The sequence below is a fragment of the Trichechus manatus genome, unplaced genomic scaffold, assembly GCF_000243295.1.
Source record: "Trichechus manatus latirostris isolate Lorelei unplaced genomic scaffold, TriManLat1.0 scaffold00016, whole genome shotgun sequence".
Classification (NCBI taxonomy): domain Eukaryota; kingdom Metazoa; phylum Chordata; class Mammalia; order Sirenia; family Trichechidae; genus Trichechus; species Trichechus manatus.
In genome coordinates, this window is record NW_004443952.1 from 23,162,219 (window position 1) to 23,184,612 (window position 22,394).

At 44.3% G+C, this 22,394-nt stretch overlaps 1 protein-coding gene across 3 annotated transcripts in view; it reads right to left on the bottom strand.

Moving 5' to 3' along the window:
- The window catches only part of TMOD1 (tropomodulin 1), an 82,281-nt gene that overhangs the window by 42,561 nt on the left and 17,326 nt on the right, over positions 1-22,394 (bottom strand). For all 3 annotated transcript variants that reach the window (XM_004372241.2, XM_023727486.1, XM_023727487.1), the window contains exons 2-3: positions 21,480-21,647; positions 745-901 (exon numbers count right to left, since the gene is read on the bottom strand). In XM_004372241.2, coding sequence (XP_004372298.1) covers positions 745-901; positions 21,480-21,599 — 277 coding nt within the window. In that variant the 5' untranslated portion in view covers positions 21,600-21,647. The remainder of the gene's footprint in view (positions 1-744; positions 902-21,479; positions 21,648-22,394) is intronic.

Consider the following 22,394-nt stretch of genomic DNA (forward strand, 5'->3'; position numbering starts at 1 on the left):
AAGTGAGAATAACGGCACAATTGGAAGAGCGTAGTCAATGTCACTGAACTGTGCATGTAGAAATTTTTGAAATGCTGTATCTTTGGCTATGTGTATTTTCACCAAAAAAAAAAAAAAAAAAAAAGGTTGAGAAGTCAGATGGTTGACATGTTGTGGGGTTGTTAACCAATGTCACAAAACAATACGTGCACTACTGTTTCATGAGAAAATATTTGTTCTGTAAGCCTTCACCTGAAGTACAATTAAAAAAAAAAGTGTCTAGGTTTGCACAAAAAATAATCAGGACACCCTAGTTAAAGGGGATTTAGATTTTAGATTGCTGGTCTGGGTGGATATAACTCTCCTCAGTCTCCCCAAAATCTTCACTGTATCTACTACATCATGCGTCGGTGCTTTCAGAGTTGGGTTTGTGTGTTTTGGCCAGGCAGGGATGAGGACAAGGAGGTCCAGTCACATGTGGCCCAACACAAGGCCTGGCATATAGCTGGTACTCAATGAATGCACAGGGAATAACATATAGTGAAACCTCTGAAAGCTGGAACTCAACAAGTCTTTATATAATGGCCTAGTTTTTCCAGATCTTGCAAGTTTTCCACCGTTGCCAGGGTGCAATCTTAACCACTTTTCTATCACTCGCTTTAGTGGAAAATATTTGAGTTTTCCTTTTCTGACAGGTTTCTACCTTACACAGGTTCCAACTTTTGCAGGTTTTACTGTATTAACAAAAGCAATATTGTGCAATACCTCGTTTTTCCCCTGTGTAGGGGACCAGATCTTCTCGGTCCTTAAACTCCTTTGCTTGCTTTTCCAAGTGATCCAAGAGCTCCTCTCTTTTAAAGGGGCCCGTGGGCGCCTTGGTGGTCTGATCCTTCTGCCTCAGGCCTGCAGGCAGCAATGCATTCTACAGTGGAGGTGGTGGGAACGGGGGAGAGAGAGAAAGAAAGAGAGAGCGGTCAGCTGCTGAAGACTTGCATTTTTGTAGAAACCTTGTCACTGAACAACAGGGACCTCAGAGCTCACTGAATCAATCCAAGTGCCACTTCTTACATGTAAGGAATATGAACTGGAGAGGGGCAGGGACTTGCCCAAGGTCACTGTTATGGATTGAATTGTGTCCCCCAAAAATATGTGTTATAAATCCTAACCCTCTATGCCTGTGGTTATAATCCCATTTGGGAATGGGTTGTCTTTGTTCTGTTAATGAGGCAGGATTAGTGTAGGGTGTTTCTTGACTCAATCTCTTTTGAGGTATAAAAGAGATTAAACACAAGTGAGCAAGCAGAAACGGGGGAGGAGAGATGCGAAGCCACATGAAGATCACCCAGGAGTAAAAGTCAAAAAGAGAAAAGGACCTTCCTCCAGAGCCGACAGACAGAAAGACTTCCCCTAGAGCTGGCATCCTGAATTCGGACGTCTAGCTTCCTAAACTGTGAGAAAATAAATTTCTGTTTGTTAAAGCCTTCCACTTGTGGTATTTCTGTTATAGCAGCACTAGGTAACTAAGACAGTTACACAGCAGAGGGGCAGAGCTAGGGTAAGACTCAGGTCTCTTCATCTGCCCAGTTTCCCCACCTCCATCATTTTGAAGGCAAGGGGGCAAGGGGACAGAGCAGCTGACTTGGTGCTGCGCACAGACCAACAACAACAAAAAAAAAACAAAAACACAAAACTGGTGTCACTGAGTTGATTCGGACTCTTAGTGAACCTATAGGACAGAGCAGAACTGTCCCATGGGGTTTCCAAGGAGCAGCGCGGTGGATTCTAACTGCTGATCTTTTGGTTAGCAGCCAAGCCCTTAACCGCTGCGCCATGAGGGCTCCATTCTCAGACCCTAAGCACAGAGGGGCCCTCAAAGAGCACCTGCTGAATGATGAATACTACTAAGTTGGTATTTGGATGCATGGAGATTTTTTCAGCAATTGTGTGTAAAGTGGTTGGAGCGGGAAGATGTCAAAGAGTTTGAGTTAGGTCCAGGATGTAGAATAAAGCAGGAAGGAGCAGAGCAAGAAAAAAAGAAAACAGAAAAAAAAAAAAAAAGCAGGAGAATGGCTGAGCAGAACCACAGGGTGGGCAAGGCATGTTTTTAGGCTGTGAGCCCTGCTCCTGGCTGCTGCCCCTGCTGACCAGTCCCTGCTCAGCTGTGCTGGTTGTTAAATATTTTGAATATCACCCCTGGAGATGGGTCTCCTAAGAAAGATAGCATCAACCAATCCCTGCATTCTCTTCTTCAAACATGGGCAGGCTTCTATGTGGGCTTACTACTAACGCAGAGTCCTAATTTGGGTAGATTTGAATCACATGGGCTTGACTTTAACACAGCCCAGTACCTTAGCAATTCAAAGAAGCTTATAGCTGCAAAGATCCTTAGAAATCACCCAGTACACCCCTCTCCTTGACCTCAAGGAGAAACAAAGGTCCAGAGCAAGGAAACACTTGCCCAAAGAGTTTCAAGGGCAAATATAGAAAATCGGGTCCTTGTTCAGACCTGAAGCAGGAGTTTAATCTTTATTTCTAATCATTGCTCTTTATTCAGAGAGGTCTGGAGGATACCCAGAGGGCAGATGTGGGCAGAAGCTCACCTAAGTTCTTGCCGTACCCCCAAAATGCCTAAATTGGAGAGGATTCCTTTGTACCATCAAATGTACATCTTCGGTCACTCACACACGCTCTACATCCTTTCCTGAAAACCCCCTCTGAGAGGGGAATGAGATCAGGTATATGAAGATAGTAGTCCCTGGGTGGTGCAAACAGTTAATGCGCTCCGCTGCTAACTGAAAGGTTGGAAGTTCAAGTCCACACGGAGGTGCCTTGGAAGAAAGGCCTGGTGATCTACTTTCAAAATAAGCCATTGAAAACCCTACTCTGACACACATGGGATCGCCACGATTCAGAGTTGACTTGATGGCAAGTGGTTTACTGGCTTTACTGGGGCACATTGCGGCCCCCGCAAGGCTCAGCATTGTAATGGAAGAAACCCACGGGGTTGTAACCGAGAGGATGAGGGTTTGCACACTCTCATGTTCCTTCAAATCTATCTGATTGTGGTCACTGCCTTAATTAATGCAAGGTTTCTCAACCTCAGCACAATCGACATTTTGGGCTAGATAATTCTTTATCGTGGGCAGCTAGCCCATGTATTGTAGGTTATTTAGTAGCATCCCTGGCCTCTACCCACTAGATGCAAGTAGCACCTGCCGCTCCCCAGTGTGAGAACCAGAAATGTCCCCAGACATTGCCAAATGTCCACTGGGGGACAAAAGTGTCCCCCACTGGCAAACCACTGTGTTAAACTAAAGCCTATATAATTATAATATGGGAATAAAGATGTTTATAATGTATTTCAAAAATATTACTTACATAACACATTAAAATATGGTTTTATTTATTTAAATCTTTATTGAAAGTAGTTGTTTAAAACATAAAAACATCAAAAGCCTTATTTAACAATTCTTAGCTTATCAGAGTTTTAAAGTAAACATTGATAATATCAGCCTTGTTAGAAGTTAAAGCTTATTTTCTTTCCATTAAAGCTTAATGAAACATCTCATGATTTTCAATTAAAAGCAAAGACAATAATATATTTTTTTATTGTGCTTTAGATGAAGTTTTACAAGGTAAATTAGTTTCTCATTAAACAATTAATACATGTATTGTTTTGTGACATTGGCTGCAAACCCCACAACGTGTCAACACTCTCCCCTTTTAGACCTTGGTTTCCCCACTAACAGCTTTCCTGTCCCCTACCACCTTCTAGTCCTTGCCCCTGAGCTGGTGTGCCCACTTAGTCTCGTTTTGTTTTATGGGCCTGTCTAATCTTTGGCTGAAGGGTGAACCTCAGGACTGACTTCAGAACTGAGTTAAAAGGGTGTTATGGGGCCATACTCTCAGGGTTTCTCCAGTCTCTGTCAGACCAGTAAGTCTGGGTTTTTTGTGTGAGTTAGAATTTTGTTCTACATTTTTCTCCAGCTCTGTCTGGGACCCTCTATTGTGATCCCCGTCGGAGCAGTTGGTGGTGGTAGCTGGGCACCATCTAGTTGCGCTGGACTCAGTCTTACGGAGGCTGTGGTAGCTGTGGTCCATTAGTAATAGTGTATTTTTTAAACTCTTGATCATTTATTTTAACTTGTTTTCAAAAATGGTATATGACCTTACACCGTATGCAAAAATTGACTCAAAATGGATTGAAGACCTAAATGTAAGAGCTGAAACTAAAAAACTCTTAGAAGAAAACATAGGCATAAATCTTGACAGTCTTGGGTTAGACAACGGTTTGTTAGATGTGACACCTAAAGCACAAACAATAAAAGGAAAAGTAGATAAATTGACTTCATCAGAATTAAAAACTTTTGCACTTCAAAGGACACTATCAAGAAAGTGAAAAGACAACCCACAGAATGGGAGAAAATTTTTACAGATCATTCATCTGATAAGGGACTTGCATCTAGAATATATAGACAGCTATTACAACTCAACAATAAAAAGATGACCCAATTTTCTAAACGGGCAAAAGATTTAAATAGACATTTCTCCAAAGAACACGTACAAATGGCCAATAAGTACATGAAAAGATGCTCAACATCATTAGTCATTACCAAAAAAAACAAAACCAAACCCGTTGCTGTCGAGTCGATTCTGACTCATAGCGACCTTAGATGCAAATCAAAACCACAATGAGATACCACTTCATCCTCTCTAGGATGTCTATTATCAAAAAGATAAGAACAGGTGTTGGTGAGGATGTGGAGAAATTGGAACCCTCATAGTCTGCTGGTGAGAATGTAAAATGATGCAGCTGCTATGGAAAACAGTCTGGCAGTTCCTCAAAAGGTTAAACACAGAGTTACCATATGAACTAGCAATCCACTCCTAAGTATATACCCAAGAGAAATGAAAACACAAGCCCATACAAAAACTTTTACATGAATGTTCATAGCAGTATTATTCATAATACTGAAAAATGGTAACCCAAATGTCCATCAACTGAATGAATGGATAAATAAAACATGGTATATCCATACAATGGAACATTATTAGCTATAAAAAGGAATGAAGTACTGATACATGCTACAATATGGATCAGACTTGGAAACATTATGCCAAGTGAAAGAAGCCAGTCACAAAGGACCACATGTCGTATGATTCCATTTACATGAAATATCCAGAACAGGCAAAGCTATAGAGACAGAAAGTAGATTAGCACTTGCCTAGGGCTGGGGGGTCTGGGGGGAAATGATAGTGACTGCTAATGGGGATGGGGTTTCTTTCATAAAGTGATAGAAATATTCTAGAATTGTGGTGATGGTTGCACACTTCTGTGAATATACTAAAAACCATCAAATTGTACACTTTAAACAAGTGAATTGTATGGTATGTGAATTATATCTCAATAAAGTTGTGATTAGAAACACGGAATATGTTACCTAGGGAAAATCATAAAAATGGCTCACGCAATGAGTAAACTAACTGGCCATAGAATGCTAAGGACAGAAGGCTCTTCATGTTCATAGACCAGTGGCCGACAATGATGCTGAGATTGACCAGGCTAGAGCTGACCAAAGGCTAAAACGGTATCCTGTTGATGTGGTTTATGATGCAAATTAGTGATGGGGGAGTTCAATGAGTAACGAAATATTGCCTTGAATCTCTCATGCTGATTAGAACCTAAAACTGACTCTCAGGCTCAAGCTATCCAATAACTGAGGAGAAGAGTTCCCACAACCATTTTTGGTTGTTAACTCTATCAGCGGAGTATTTGGTGAACGTGTGTGCATCTTTCATGGCTACATTTCTTATTCATTGAACAAATGTCCACTGAAGGCGTATTATGTGTCCAGGCTGTGTGCTAAGAGCCTGGATCATGACTCTGCAAAGATCTCTCTAATTTGGAGTCACTGGGGAGATGGGAGGAGCCGTGGTGGTGCAGTGGTTAAGCACCTGGCTGCTAACTGAAAGGTTGGCATTTCAAACCCACCAGCCTGCCCCGTGGAAGAAAGATGTGACAATCTATAAAGATTATAGCCTTGGAAGCCATATGGGGCAGTTCTACTCTGTCTATAGGGTCCCTGTGCTTTGGTTTGGTTTTGGGAGACGGAAGGTGAATGGGGAGCGGTAGAGCAAAATTTTTAAAAATCTCAATTGATAGCACATGTAGAAAAAATGAAATTTTTTAGCTTTTAAGTTTGTTCAGTAAACACATGGTAATCAAGATTCTAAAGGAGTGTCTGTTTTACTGAACAGCAGTGAATAATATATAATTAGCCTATAAATTACCTGCATGGTGCCTGCAGGCAATTGGAACCATATAACTTTTAAGGAGTTTACATGTCATTCTCCCAGTCTCAAAACGTGCACAGGGTAAATTTGCTTGGCAAGTGCTTTCTTTATAGTTAGTTCAAAGGGAAGCATCAACTTGGCTCTTCCAGAATCATCATCAATTTCTGCATTAAGGGAATCTATACTCACGTACACACATCACACATATACCTTTACCCCAACGACAGCTTGGTTATGGATTAGAGTTACTTTGAGAAAGAGTTTTATTATCCAGGATCCTGAGCAAATTTCCATGTCCTTACAGTTAGAAATGTACTGGTGTGAAGAGGGCAGGGACTAATGCCTGGGTGATCTTATCATTTCCCAACAGGAAGGTTAGTGTTGGTTTTTAGGAGGAGGAATTTCTATATGCTCTCTGATTGTAGCCTAAAATTGTAGATGTTAAATACTTGGGAGTGGTGGAGACTGGCGCTCTGGAGCTTTCACGCCCCTAAACCATCCAGCTCCAGCGAATTGTTGCCATGTGAGAATGTGGCAGCTCTGCCGATTTTTGTGTGAAGTCTCTTGATTTTAAATATTAGCAAGTAATTAAAGCATTTTAAAAACGTGTTCAGGCAGAATAAAACACATCTGCAGGCCAAGCTCAACCCATGGGCTGCCATTCTGCTAAAATTCCATGTACAGAAAAGTCAAAATATTCATGCATTTATTCTATAAGTATTTACCAAGTGTCCTGCCCATTCTAATTCCTGAGCTAGAGAAACAAAGAGGTATATAAATAGGTTTTTAATTTAGAAATTTTTATTTAAAAACACATTCAAATTTTCTTAGAAACAGTCATGGGGGGGAAATTAGGCAACCTCTTCCTGTAGTTCCCTACTCCTGGTTTTCCGAAATAGGGACTTCCTTTTAAATGCTGTAAAACTGAGACACGGACATGCAGCTTGAGAGGCAAACATCTTAGTCTAATGTTCACAACCACACTCTGAAGTCCAGTTGTCCAAAGGACAATGGAAACTTTGACAGATCCTTGACTGTGCTGTTAGGGTTCTAACATCCTGCAAACAGGTGCTAGAAAGACCAAATATCAAGTAACTGCAAAATTATCATTGCTATAGATAGCTGGGGCTACTTGAGAAGCCATCCCAGCTCAGCTAGAGAGGGTTGTTTAGATGTGCACACACACACAACACGCACACGCACACATACACCCTGTATTAAAAGGATCACAGACATCCAGAAGCGCAGAGCTGCAAAGCCCTAAGAGGTCCTCTAGGCCAATTCTTACATTTTCAATTAGGGAAACTGAAGCACAGAAAACTGAAATTACTTGCCCAAAGTCACATAGCTTGCTAGCCACACAGCCAGGCAGCCTGAGTTTGTATATAGATGGCACTGTATATAAATGGAAACCCTGGTGGCGTAGTGGTTAAAGAGTTCGGCTGCTAACCAAAAGGTCAGGAGTTCAAATCCACCAGCCACTCCTTGGAAACCCTATGGGACAGTTCTACTCTGCTCTATAGCGTCGCTGTGAATCAGAATCAACTCAGTGGCAACAAGTTTTAAGAAGAAGGGAATGCAAATGTGTCTCCCTTGGTCTGGGCTCCAGGAGTCCTGGGTTCCTGGTCTGTTACTGAACCATACACAATCCCTTGGCAGAGGAAGGGCTGTTTAGTAACTGTGTAGTACAACCTCCTCATTGGATATTGGGGGAAGCCGAGGTCCAGGGAGCCGAAGGGCCTTGCCTGAGGCCAGACACTAGACTGACAGCCCATGACTCTTTTCCAAGCCATGGAAAGCTTTCCAACCCACCCAGCGGCCTTCCTCTAGGGACAGATCCAGGAAACCAGATGTGGCATATGTGAGAACCAGGCTCCTGCTCCAAGTGTTAGAAAGCCAGATCTTGCCTCCTTATCAAACTAGTCTCAGTTTACTGATGGAGAAACTGAGGCCCAGAAGCATGGAGTTACTGGCCTGAGGCAAGAATGAAACTGAAGAGGCTTAACTTCTCCAAATTCCCACTGACTCCTCTCTCCTGCTCCTATTTCAAACAATTTAACCTAAGCATGCCCTAGACCCCTAGCCCTTCGCTCCCTCCCACCACCCCTGGCCAAGGCAAAATATTTCCTAGCCCAGATAGTCTCCCAAACACCTTTTACAAGGTATTTGACCATAAACATTTTTTAAAATTTTATTTCTCAGTTATCTGCCATGTCTGTTTCCACTTATGTAAAAATCATTGCCCTTTTGGGCCCCTTCTGATACAGAACACTCTGCCTCAGTATTAATGACCCAGCTTCCAGGTCCTGCTGTAGATCACAGAGCTGGAGAGCTTTGCATTCAGTGGGGGCACTTTCTTGTCACTCATGGGAGGACTTAACCTAAGAGTGTGGCAGCCGTGGGGGGGAGGGGGAAAGGGGGAGGTTTGGGGAGGGCCACTCATGCCCTAGTCACAGAATCCTGACTTCAGGCACAGAGGAGACAAGGGGGATCTGAACCTCTAATAGCTGCCTCTCTCCAAACATCCCCCACCCTGCCCCAACATACATACTCTTGGCCTCTTCCTCTCTTCTCTTTCTCTCCAGAAGGATTCAGGCCTTTGACTTGGTTCCCTGACCTTGCTGCAGGACTGGGACTTCTCTTAGTGAAACTTATAGGACATTAGTGCTGACGTCAAAAGGTAGCCTTATGGCCCAAGCCCAGCAATTTTTTCTGGTGGGGCAGATTGATCATAACAGCACACCCCGTGTCTCCCTGGCATCCACGGCAAAGGTGAGGCCAAACCTCCCCTTCCTGGCTTTCTCCTAATCCTCCAGTTCTGCCTAACGCACGGGGAAAATGTCCTGGTCCTGTGTGCTGGGCCCTGGGCATCCTGAGACAATGGATTTGTGAACCCTGCTCCACAGAAGGAACCCCTGGCTGGTGCAAATGGTTAATGTGCTTGGCTGCAATCTGTAAGGTTGGAGGTTTGAGTCCACCCAAAGGCTCCTTGGAAGAAAGGCCTGGCAATCTACTTCCAAAAAATCAGCCATTGAAAACCCTGCGGAGTACAGTTCTACTCTGACACACAGGGGGTCACCTTGAGTTAGAATCAACTCGATACCAGCTGGTGGTTGGTGGTGGTGGTTGCTCCACAGAAGTCCAGAGCTAGAAGAAAGATATAAGACAAGTGTGAGCACCTTACCCAGCCTCAGGCTTCTTGGAGGAGGTAATTCCTGAGCTGAGTCCTAGAGGCCAAGGAGGAGATGGCCAGGTGAAGACAGGGAGAAGCAGGGGCATTACAGGGAAACAGAAAGCACAGTACAGGCAAAGGCACAGGGCTGGGCATGGCTTCCTGGGAAAGGAGTTTGGGTAAGTCTGAGGATGCAGGGCTCTGAAATGTCTCCATTCCACGGGCACCACTCTCATGCAAGCTGGGACCATCAGAGTGAACCTCCTGGCTGGTCTCCCAGCCTCGGGCCTCTCCACCTCCACTCCTTTCCCTCCCAGCAGCCAGACAGACCTCACCAACATACACATCTGACCGCGTCACTTCCCAACACAGTCAGGAATGCTCAGCACCTTCACTGACCTACAGAATCACGACCAAATTCATCAGCCAGGCACAGAGAGCTCTCCATGCTTTGGCTACAGCCTACTGCTGCCTCTCCAGCCTCCTGATCCTCTTCGCTTCTTCAAGCCCTCTATGTTCCAGCCTCTCTGGGCTCCTCCACATTCCACAGCCGCCCAGCACTCTCACACTGCCAGGCCTTTGCCCAGGCTGTGCCCTCTGTCCAGCATTCCATCCCTCCTCCCTCTGTCCTCATCTTCCAGAGCCCTTCCCTTCGGCACAGTGTTCAGCCTTAGCAGTGCTTCCCACATTGATATGGCTATTCTCTTTCCAAACTCCCCTAGGCATCTGGCCAGCTCTTACATAATGCTCATCCTACTCTGTCTTGGAGCACATCTATTTGCCTGTATCTCTTTCCCCAAGGAGACTGGATGCCCCTCAAGGGCCAGCTGGGATATAGCTTAGTCTTTTCTATATCCCCAGCACCAAGCACAGGTGCTAAGTACATGTGGTCTGAATTGTCCAGAATCACACAACACTGATGCTCCAGCTGGGAAGTGGACAGAATGACGTGGACACCCTTCAGGCTAACACCACATGTTGCCCCAAGCTATCTGCTGGGCCACCCAACTGATCTTCAAGGAGATTCGGGGTGGAGGGGAAGGACACACAGTGAAAGTTGTAAGTGTTGGGGGAGGCAGGGAGGATTCCCTGGGTGGTGCCAACGGTAACAATGCTCAGGTGCTAACTGAAAGGTTGGAAGTTCGAGTCCACCTAGCAGTGCCTCGGAAGAAAGGCTTTGCCAATCTACTTCCGAAAAGTCAGCTGTTGAAACCCTATGGAGCACAGTTCTACACTAACACACACGTGGGGTTGCCCTGAATCAGAGTCGACTCGATGGCAACTGGTTTTTTTAAGGGCGAGGGATATCCAGGATGGGACGAGGGTGCTTTGATGGGGGTTTTGGGAAATGCCAACCTAGAGAGTGGGAGGTTTGTAATGTTTTCTTTGGGGCCTGGATTTGGTAGTTAAATTCTTGCCAGCATCTCTCATTCCACCTCAGGGCCTTCGACAGAGTGTAATGTCGGGCCATCAAACTGGCAAAGTCAGAGTCCCTAATATCAAGTATTTCCTTCTTCAGGAATGAAAGCACATTCACCTTCTAGCTCAGCACATGGACATGCACACTAAAGACTATATTTCCCAGTCTCCCTTGCAGCTAGGTTAACCGCATAACTAAGTTCTGGTCAATAATATGAGAAACGTCTATTGGCAATTTCTGGAATGTTCCTTAAAAGGCACCTAGATTGTGGTTTTTCTTCTTTTCTTTTTTTTTTTTTTCTTTTTTCTCTATTCTGATGTCTGGAATGCAGCTATCATGGCCACCACCTTGGACCATGAGGATAAGGACTATATACACCCTAGGGATGGAAGAAAGGTGAGCTGGTAGACTAGACTTACTAGTCTGACAGAGACTGGAGAAACCCTGAGAGTATGGCTCCCGGACACCCTTTTAACTCAGTACTGAAGTCATTCCTGAGGTTCACCCTTCAGCCAAAGATTAGACAGGCCCATAAAACAAACAATACTAAATGTAGCTCACCTATGTATAGGAGACTAAATGGGCACACAAGCCCAGGGGCAAGGATGAGAAGGCAGGAGGGGACAGGAAAGCTGGACAAATGGAAATGCAGAACCCAGGGTCGAGAAGGGGAGAGTGTTGACACATTGTGGGGTTGGCAACCAATGTCACAAAACAATATGTGTATTAATTGTTTAATGAGAAACTAATATGTTCTGTAAACCTTCATCCAATGCACCAAAAGAAAAAAACAAAAAACAAAAAAACTGTGAATGTTTTTAAGTGATTTTCCTAAGTGTTTTCGGTGCATAGGATGAACACACACAGGAAAACTACCACCATTTCCATATTTTGTCAAATGAGAACTTAACTGGATCAGTGTTTGCCAGTCTCTTTTGACTCACCATTCACTTTACAGAAATGCATAATCTCTTGAAAACTTATATGAAATAAAAAAAAAAGCAGACTTATAAAGAAAGGTGAGCTGGATGGGGCCTGGGACTCTGGGGAGTTTGAGGAGCACAGCTCCATGCCAGCCCTACACTGCCTACCTCTGGACTTTTACCTGACCGATGAATAGAATGCTGTTTAAGTCAGGTCATTCTGAATCTCTGCTACTTGCAGCCAAACTGCATCCTAAGTGACAACCTGGGTTCTCATTGCAGGACTGTGAGGCCATGAACAGGGTACCGGTGCTCTCCGGCTTTGGATTTCCCAAATGAAAAAAAAGTTCTAAAGCCCCTGCTAGCTTGAAATCTCAAAATAAAGGCTTAAACTCCATATAAAAGCAACTTATTACTAATCATTTTTATCATCATTGGGCATAATTGTTCAGTTCCATTCAACTTAATAGATACCACATTATGGAGGTACTCTGTCAGGGCAAGCTGCGTCCAGCTGTGCAGGTTTTGCACTTCACAACTCCAAGGGCACTAATCACTCTCTAGTCTATGTGACCAGTGTCTCCTGGAGTTGAGAAACAGTGTCTCCTGGAGTGTAGTGCACAACTATACCTGGCTGCCTTAGATCTATGGTGGTATGAGGTGTGGCTCCAAGTCTCAAGAAGCTTAGATTCTAGTGGACAATCATATGTTCAGGCTCAACAAACATTTATTAAACACCTGCCATGTGCCAGACACTAGGCTAGGTGCTTTTCATATGTTGTTATTGTTGTTAGGTGCTGTCGAGTCAGTTCTGACTCACAGCAACCCTACGTACAACAGAAGGAAACACTGCCCGGTCCTGCACATCCTTATAATCGTTGTTATGCTTGAGCCCATTGTTGTAGGCACTGTGTCAATTCATCTCGTTGAGGTCCTCCTCTTTTTTGATGACCCTTTGCTTTATCAAGCATGATGTCCTTCTCTAGAGACCAATCCCTCCCAACAACATGTTCAAAGTATGTGAGATGAAGTCTCATCATCCTCGCTTCTAAGTAGCATTCTGGCAGTACTTCTTCCAAGACAGATTTGTTTGTTCTTTTGGCAGTCCATGATATATTCAATATTCTTTACCAACATCATAATTCAAAGGCATCAATTCTTCTTTGGTCTTCCTTATTCATTGTCCAGCTTTTCATGTATCTAACCATATTTTCCATATATATATATGTGTATATATACATGTAAAGAAAAACCAAAAACCTGTCATATGGAATAGAACCAGAGTTGCAAACTGGGAAGCCTACAGTCCGATCAAACACTGAAAGTTGATTTATTTGGTCTGTGCATTTGAATGAGCTGCCAACATTTAAAAATAGGCAGTTAGCCCATAAAAAATCCAGATGTCCAGAATCTCTTGAAAAGTTAGACAATCTGGCAATACTGGGCCTACACTCGCACATTGGCAATGATCAGTGCCAATGAACAGGAAGTGACCTTTGGACAAACACAAGCTTTTCTGTTTGCCACAGTCCCCACACTCCCTACTGTCTCTGACACAGAGATCAAGAGTCAGTTGCCATTTATCATGGCTCTGCTATTGTTTATATTCCTGGAAAGTTATGTGTCAAGGGAAAATTCTTATATCCACATCTCTTTCAAGAGTGGAAAAGCAGAAGATGAATCAAGATGGCCATATGCTTCAGAAAAACTGGCCCCTCTTCCTTCCTTCATTTATGTCACCCACCTGACATTGTGGGTGCCAGGTTTGCTGTTTCTCAGGTAGAAAGTATTAAGGGGAGTGGGAGAGATAAGGAAGGGATTGAGTGTTGGAAGGCAGAAGTTTAAACTTTATCTATAGTGATTTCTTTTCTTTGTAAGTGTGATCTGAATCAAATAGGCAATATTTTAGCATTTGCTATACTTGGGTAATGGGAACATAGGTATATTCTGTATTCTCCTACGTGTTTAAATAGTTCTTCATTAAAAATGTTAAAATCAAAAGGGAATCTGCTCAGTGTCCTCAGTGTGGGACAGGTGCTATGCTGCTTGTTGGAGGAGAAAACATCGGGAAGGCTTCCCAAGGGAGGGGCAAGGGAGCTGGGCCTTGAAACATGGGAAGACTCTGACTTGAGGATCAAGGGCTTCCAGGCCCAAGAGGTTACCCTGCAAGCAGAGGCAAGAAGGAGACAACGGTGGGGAAAGGGGGCTTTCTTGGGGGGCTGAAGGCCAGCCTGAGGAAGAGAGACGAGGCAGGGCTGGGGCAGGGGGTCAGTCGGGCCAGAAGACAGAGGGTTGGGGTGGGCTCGCTGACACCTGGCCTGACTCACCCTCAATCCACTGGGCCCATCCTGGGCTCTGCACACAGGCCGGCAGTGTTTCTAAGGATGTGTGCCTATTTTTAGAGGAGAGATTTATTTCTTTGCATTTCAACTGTTTACTTCTGTCCTGGGCTTGCAATTCTGCCGGTTTGTGTTACAAGGGAGAATCATGGCCGTGGCCCGAACTTGGTTACTTCCTGGATGGCCAACAGGGCCCTCCGGCTTACAGGACATGACCTGGGGCCCCGAGTGCGGAGGAGCTTATGATTCTGTGGAGGCTGGCAGGAAGCCATGTGGTGTGACAGCAAGTTCTAGGCTCTGGCCACGGCTCTGCAACTGACTTGCTGTGTAACCCGTCTTCTCTGGGTTTCTGTTATTGTTTTGCTTTTTCATCACTAATATGGTAGTAATAATACTTAGCTCATAGAGCTGGTATTAGGATTTGATGAAATACACGAAACACTGAGTGAACAATTTGTGTCTAGGAACCAAAACCAGTTGCAGCTGAGCCGATTCTGACTCATAGTGACCCCATGTGTCTCAGAGTAGAACTGTGCTCCATAGGGATTTCAATGGCTGATTTTTTGGAAATAGATTGCCAAGGTACCTCTGGGTGGACTCGAACCTCCAACCTTTCAGTTAACTGATCACGTTAACTGTGTGTACCACCTAGGGACTCGGGTTTATTTACCTGACCAGGTATGTGTATGTCAGGAGTGGGCAGGGACACAGGCGAGAGGGTTTCTAAGTGTCTTGCTAGCTTGAGATTCTACAATTCTAGGTTTTCTCCTCCATCATTTCTTCCTACAATTCATGGCCCCTTGTTCCCAGAACTCAGGACATGTGGGCTCAGGAAGGCAGGGTCTGCCTCAATTTACTTCTGTCACTTACTAGCTGTGTGACTCTGGGCCTCCATTCCCTCATCTATATTGTTCCTGCTCTGATTCTGACTCATGGTGACTCCACGGGTGCAGGGTAAACCAATCCACAGGGCTTTCGAGGCGGTGACTTTTCAGAAGCAGATCACCAGGCCTGTCTTCCAAGGTGCCTTGAAGTGGGTTCAAACTACCAGCCCTTCAGCTGGTAGTTGAGCACTTAAACGTTTGCGTCACTCACGAACTTCTCCCTCATCTATAGAATGGTATTAACCCCAACCTATGGGGACAAATCTCAGAGGATCCTCACGGAGATTTTATGAGATGATACATGTAAAGTGCTTAGCCTGGTGCCTGGCACATAGGAGGATAGCAATAAAGAATAATGGTTACTACTATTATTATTATTTCAGACTTTCCATGCTGGGAACTGTTGCTTCTATTGTTGTTTCTGTGGTTATAATGTGTCATAGATTCCAAACAGCTGACTTTAAAATTAACTCTTTGGGCCCAATTTCTTTATAAGGTTAGGATGATCTCTACCATCTTCTCTTCTACAAATATTTTGATCCTTTTACTGTGGCAGTTTTAAAAATATTCTGTCTTTTCCCCAAAGCCTCATTAATAAGCAATATTTATAGTTAAATTCCTTGTGTAGATGGTTTGTTTCTTCTTATTCTTCTTTTAAGAATAGTATTTATGGTAAAAATAACATAACTTCCAAGGAAAGTGAATTGGACAAAACAATTTGCTGGTTACACCTCACCCCGTTCTCCTAGTTCCTTTCCAGGTTGGGTTCCACGTGTGCTCACAGGTGGCCATGGTTCATAGCATGGACTAGCAATCAAGACTGTCTAGACTGGAATCCCAGCACCACGCGTGTTGCATCCTGGGTAGGTTGTTTCATCTCTCTAAGCCTCAGTTTCCCCATCTTTAGAATGGGGCTAATAACTGAGCCTACCTCTCAGAGAATTAAATGAGATCATCCACATAGGGTTCTGCCTGTGTGTGGTGTGGCCAGCAAATGTTAAATATCTAGCAGTCATATAAGAACTTGTACCCTGCTCCCTGCACAAGTCACCATGTGACTTGTCTTTGTCAAACCTCTCTGAATACTGCCCATTTTCCCCGCTGCCCGGCACAAAGGCAATCTGAACTGAGCAGTTGGCTCAGCTTCAGAGCAGCATCCACTTAACTCCAGAGAGCCCGAGAAAGGGCAGAGCCTCTTGGGGAATCAGTCAACAGCGGATACTTTTAGCACATGAAGCATTCCTCTCCCGAGGGAGTCCAAGTGTAACAATCTCATGATAAGCCCGAGTTTTTCCAGACCGAGAGTTACAGATAGAAAGTTTCGGGCATGGGTTTTATTTTTTTTTTTTTTTAATGTGCCGTTAGGAATCCTCTGCTGCAAACAGAGCGGCTTTCCAACTCCTCGTACTGTACTCTGCCACATGACACTGGGGCTTAACAATTGCATAACTGAATACGTAACCCCCTGAAGTGTTTGCTCAATACAGATAATAAGACTGCCAGAATTGCTCATAGACTCATAGATGGTTAGAGCTAGAGGGGGCGTGGGAGGGCACCTAGGCTGACTTTGTCCATTTTACAGATAGGGAAAGTGAGATCTAAAGAGGGAAAGCATGTGCCTGAGTCCGGAGCAGAGCCAGGACTCGAATATGGATTCCTACCTCTCAGGCTCTTTCCAGAACGAAAGGAGGATGCTTTTGTAATACATTACCTTCCTGAACCAGGATACCAGAGTACCTTCCTGAAGACTCACGTGAAGACTTACAGTGGCGTGGCCGAGAGCGTGAACTCTAGAACCATGTTAAGACTCTGTTGTAAGATCCAGGACAAGTTATTTCACCTCTCAGTTTCCTCATCTGTAAAATGGGGATGATAACAGTGCCTGCATCTTAGAGTTGTGATGATAATTAAATGAGTGCCTGCCTATAGTAAGTGCCATATAAGTATAGGCAGTCCTGGAGTTACGAATGGCCGACTTACGGACAACTCGTGCTCAAGAACGCACTGCCATAAAGTCTATTATATTAAAATTTGTGTTAAATATAATGATTCATAATAATGAACACATGCATTACTTTGTGACGCTCATGAAAACACTGCGTGGTTTGGAAGTGTTTTATATGCATAGAAAGGTAAAATATATACTATATACTAAGACAAACATTTGACTAACTGACGCTAAATAAGAGCCATATGTACCTGTTCCAATTTACCTACAAATTTGACTTAAAGACAGACTTAGGAATGGATCTCATTCGTAACGCAGGGACTGCCTGTACTTGTTAAGCAAAAATAAACAGAAGAGGAGTACAGAGTATAACGGAGGGCATTGGCGCTGGCGCCAAAGGATCTGGGTTCTGGTCTGGTTCTCACTGTTTGGACGTGAGACCTAGAGCAAGTTCCTTTCCCTCTCTGGGCTCAGTTCCCGCTCTGTAAGTGGGGGGTTGGACACCTGCTGGTCTCTGTGTCCCTTCCTGACTCAGAGGCCTCTCACGGTCTGCATACCTTTGGCCTCTCCCTGTGCTGTGATTTCAGAATGTGGGCCAAAATAGGGTGAAACATGAGCTGAAATGTTTGCGCTCTCAGAAGGAAAGGAGGCCCACTAGACCTTTTCAGAAACCACATACTGTCTTGCAAATCAGGTAACAGAGAAGATCTCAGTGAAGGAGCTAACTATGTGGCTGGCACAAACAACCCACTGGTTTCCGTTACCTCCTATCCTCTCTGTTTTCTCTTTGAACTTAGAAAGAAAGGGATCTTTAAAAGCGTCCATTTTAAAACCACAATGGTATAAGAGTCACAGGTCTTAGATTTCCCATCCTGACTCCCAAATTCACGGAAGCCTGGTTGCACAGTGGTTAAAGCATCTGGCTGCTAACCGGGAGGTCAGTGGTTTGTACCCACCAACAGCTCCATGGGAGAAAGATGTGGCAGTCTGCTACTGTAAAGATTATGGCCTTGGAATCCCTATGACAGGGTAGTTCTACTCTGTCCTATAGGGTCGCTATGAGTCAGAATTGACTCAACGGTAATGGCTTTGGGGTTTTTGGTTGTTTTTGTTTTTTGTTTTTTACTCCCAGATCCATACTCACAGTTACTTTCGGGCTGGAGTGGGAGGTGCACATACTTAGGAGCTTATTTGAAACCCGAGTCTCCACATCCTAATTGTGCGACTGACAGGCAAGTTAGTGAGGTTGCTTAAGCCTTAGGTACTATAGCCTCCAGTGGGCACAGCACACCCTCCCTTTCCTGTTGGTCACCTGCAAGGAGGGCTGGAAGGAGGAAGAGCTGCCTGCCCAGAGGTACAGAGGCCCTGGGAATTTGCTGTGGGGCCAGATGTTCTGATATTTGGGTGCAGGGCTCTGAAGGGGAACATGTGTGGGAGCTCTTTGCCAATTTAGAAATGAACCAGAGCTTGGGCTGGGGCCTCAGGGCAGTCCGCAGGGGCTACACTCAGTCCTGAGAGGGCTCCTCCATCAGCCCCGTCCCCACGCGCTTAACTCTGACTTTCATTCTCGCCCTATTTGCAGCCACAGCCTCATCTATCCTCAGTTCCATCCTGATGGCTCAGGACAACTCTAACCACACAGAAGGCCAGAGGCAACAGGACTGTGAGACCTGTGGGGGCCTCACTTCTCCTCCCTGGGAACAGCAAAGCCTCTACAATATGGCGGGAAGAGTTGTGGAGAGGGGCAGGGGCCTCCCTTATCTTCAGGAAAAGAACTGTCCCACCCTGCTGGCAGGGTGATGGGAGCTTCCATATCAGCCGCTCCCACCGCTCACACATCTCCCAGGCACTCCTCCAGTCCTTCTGTCTTCATGATCAGCTTCCTAAACCACCAAGCCCATAGAGCCCCTATCCCTCCAGGGCTCCCAGGGCCCGAGAAGAAAAGTCCAGACTCCTCAGTCTGGTATGCAAACCCTGCCCCAGCCTCATTAGTCTAGTCCCAACCCCCTTTCCAGTCCTATCTAACTCTCCACAGAAATCATACTGAGATTTACCATCCCCAGTTACCTTTCGTACCCAAGACTTTGCTCGTGGTGTTCACTTGGCCTGGAATTCTCTGTTTTTAGTCTCAGCTTAGAAAAATCCAGGGCTCAGTTCCAATATCACCTGCTCTGTGAAGCCTCCAGCCAGTAAGAATTAATCCTTTCTCTGAGCCCCCTGTCTGCTCCCGTTTAGGACATAGTATGCTCTCATCCCTACCAGACGGAGCTCCTGGCACATGGCAGGTGACTGAGTCAAGTTTGTCCAACTGTAATTCTATGGGACAGTGGGTAGAATTAGAAAAGAATAATTTTACAGCAGCAAAGCCAGAAGCCTGAGTGTTCCTTGCCTTCATCATTTGTTTTTACTGAAACCCAGTCTAATGGGAAAAAATGGTGCAGAGGAGCAAGGAGGAGATCCAAAGCTCTAGCCACCAAGGCTGCCTTCTCATCCACTTGAGCTGCTTCATCAGGGAAACCACCGCCTCGTGGCTGGGGCAGGGGAGAGTCGTGAGTAACAGGATGAGGATGCACTGCTGGAGGGGCATCTCGTTCTACAGGGCCTGGGACACAGGACAAGGATTCTGCGTTATCTAGAAATACTCCATCTAATCGCATCTGGAGGTAAGACTTGAAAAGGAACCAACCAACTCCCATCATTTCATGGATGAAGACTGTTATGGATTGAACTACTTCCCCCTAAAATATGTGTTGTAAACTCTAACCTCTATGCCTGTGGTTACAATCCCAATGGGAATGGGTTGTCTTTGTTATGTTAATGAGACAGGATTAGTATAGGGTGTATTTTGACTCAATCTCTTCTGAGATATAAAAGAGATTAAATACAAGCTAGCAAGCAGAGATGGGAGAAGAAAGATGCCAGGTTACATGAAGATCACCCAGGAGCAGAAGCTCAAAAAGAGACAAGGATCATCCTCCAGAGCTGACAGAGAGAGAAAACCTTCCCCTAGAGCTGGCACCCTGAATTTGGACTTCTAGCCTCCTGAACTGTGAGAAAATAAATTTCTGTTTGTTAAAGCCACTCATTTGTGTTATTTCTGTGATAGCAGCACTAGATAACTAAGACAGGGACACTGAGGCCTAAGGAAGGACAGCAACTGGCCCAAGGTCACATGGAGTATAGGAGACAAAGCCAGGGTTGCAACTGGAACATCAAACCTCTAAAGCAGTTGTTGTTCGGTTGATTCTGACTCATGGCGACCCCATGTGTGTCAGAATACAACTGTGCTCCATATGGTTTACAATGGCTGATTTTTTGGAAGTAGGACTCAAGGACTTTCTTCCAAGGTGCCTCTGGGTAGACTCGAACCTCCAAACCTCCAACCTTTTGGTTAGTAGCCTAGCGTATTAACTGTTTGCACCATCCAGGGATTTCTATCAAACCTCTAGTCCTGCATTTTTCTTGCTAAACTGTGCTCCTTCTACATTTACCAAAAAAAACCAAACCTGTTGCCATTGAGTCCAACTCAATAGCTACCCAATAGGACAGAGTAGAACTGCCCCATAGGGTTTCCAAGAAGCGGCTGGTGGATTTGAACCGTTGACTTTTTGGTTAGCAGCCTCAGCTCTTAAACACTGCGCCTGCTACATTAGAAGTGATTATCTGAGAGTTAGTGAAAACGGTACTAAAGTGTTGTTTTGTTTACGGATCACTGCTAAACAAGAGTTTGGCAATGGGTGGTTTAAAAAAAAAAAAAGTGAAATGTTCTTTTAATTTAAAAATATATATCAAATGGAAAATTCATTTAATTCAGTAATACTCATTACTTACTTGCTCAGTGCTGGGCATTAACCTGGGTACCTGGGATGGAGATAAAGGACAAAAGTCTCTGTACAGTAGGCCATCTACAAATTCCTCCCTTGGCCCTGCTCACCGCTCCAACGTGGCTGGCCAAACTCCCTACAGGACCAAGTGTTCTCCTTCCTCTTGACACTGTGTATCCTGACTGCAGAGGTGAACACTGAGCATTAAACAAACTTCTTAAATATGCTATGAAATGTGATGATAAAACATCACACAAGTGGAAGGAATACTTCTAGTCCTTTATTTCTCAGCTAATTCATTCAATGACACATTTAATTCTTTTTTTTTTTTTTTTTTGTACTCTAGATGAAGGTTTACAGAACAAAACAGTTTCTCATTAAACAGTATACATATTGCCCTCTGACAATGGTTAACAACCCCATGACATGTCAACACTGTCCTTTCTCAACCTTGGGTTCCCTATCACCAGTTTTCCTGTCCCCTCCTGTCTTCTAGTCCTTGCTATGACACATTTAAAAAGAAAACCAAAACAAAACAAAATCTGCAAAGGCAATGTTTATTTCAATATCATTGCCGCAGAAGGAAACAGATAGTGGTAGCTTCAGGAAGTTTACACCTGTCCCTCCCCCAAGTGGTAATTATGGGTTTCTGTTCCTGTACCTATGACAATGTGTTCCACTTTCATGCCTACTCACATCAGGGTCCAGCTCATCCAGCTCATTTTCCAGGGTCCTGAGCTCTTCCTCTGTTAGGGCTCCAAGGATTTTATCTTCATCCAGGTCACGATATTTCTCTAGTTCTCGTCTGTATGACATCGTGGGAGAACTTGTCTTTGTTTTGTAGCTTCTGTGCAGATCTATGACCTATCAGAAAGAGAAGAGACTTAGGAAGAGCCTTCTTGGACAAGACTGGTGCTCTCAGAGTCTCAGGCTGATGCTCATCACTCACGTGGAAACCTGGGCATGTTTCATAAATTGCCAGGATAGTAATTACTATGGCGGAATGCTGCCCTAATTTGGACTAATTCTCTGACAAAACTGTGCAAGATAAAAGTCCTTAGGGCATGTGATTCAATAAGTTGCAACTGGCATGATCGTTGATTACAAGTAAATGGGTAATTATAAATGGCTTAAGAGTACCTAAAAACAATTTGATTCTTCAAGTTGAATACTTGTAGTTTGAATACTTTTCTGTATACACCTCTACGTTTCACCCCACATCCCAATGGGAATCATGAATGCCAGAGACTCTGCCAAAGCTGATTTTTAAAAAGGCAGGTCATCAGTAGTTAATTGAGCACCTATTACATGCAGGCCTTACAATGTCTCATTTAATCTTTACAAAAAGTAGCCGACAATAATAGCTTTAAAAAAATTTTTTTATTGTGGTAAAAATATATAACAAAATATTTGCCAATATACTAGCTGACTTTTACTACCATATGCCAGGCAGCACATTAAACAAATCATAAGGATTTTCTCATTTAACCTATGAGGTAGATATTTATTGTTATCTCCATTTTACAGACGAGGAAATTGAGGCTTAGAGAGCGATAACTGACTCACCCACAATCACACTACTAGGAAGTGGCTGAACCACAATTTGAACGC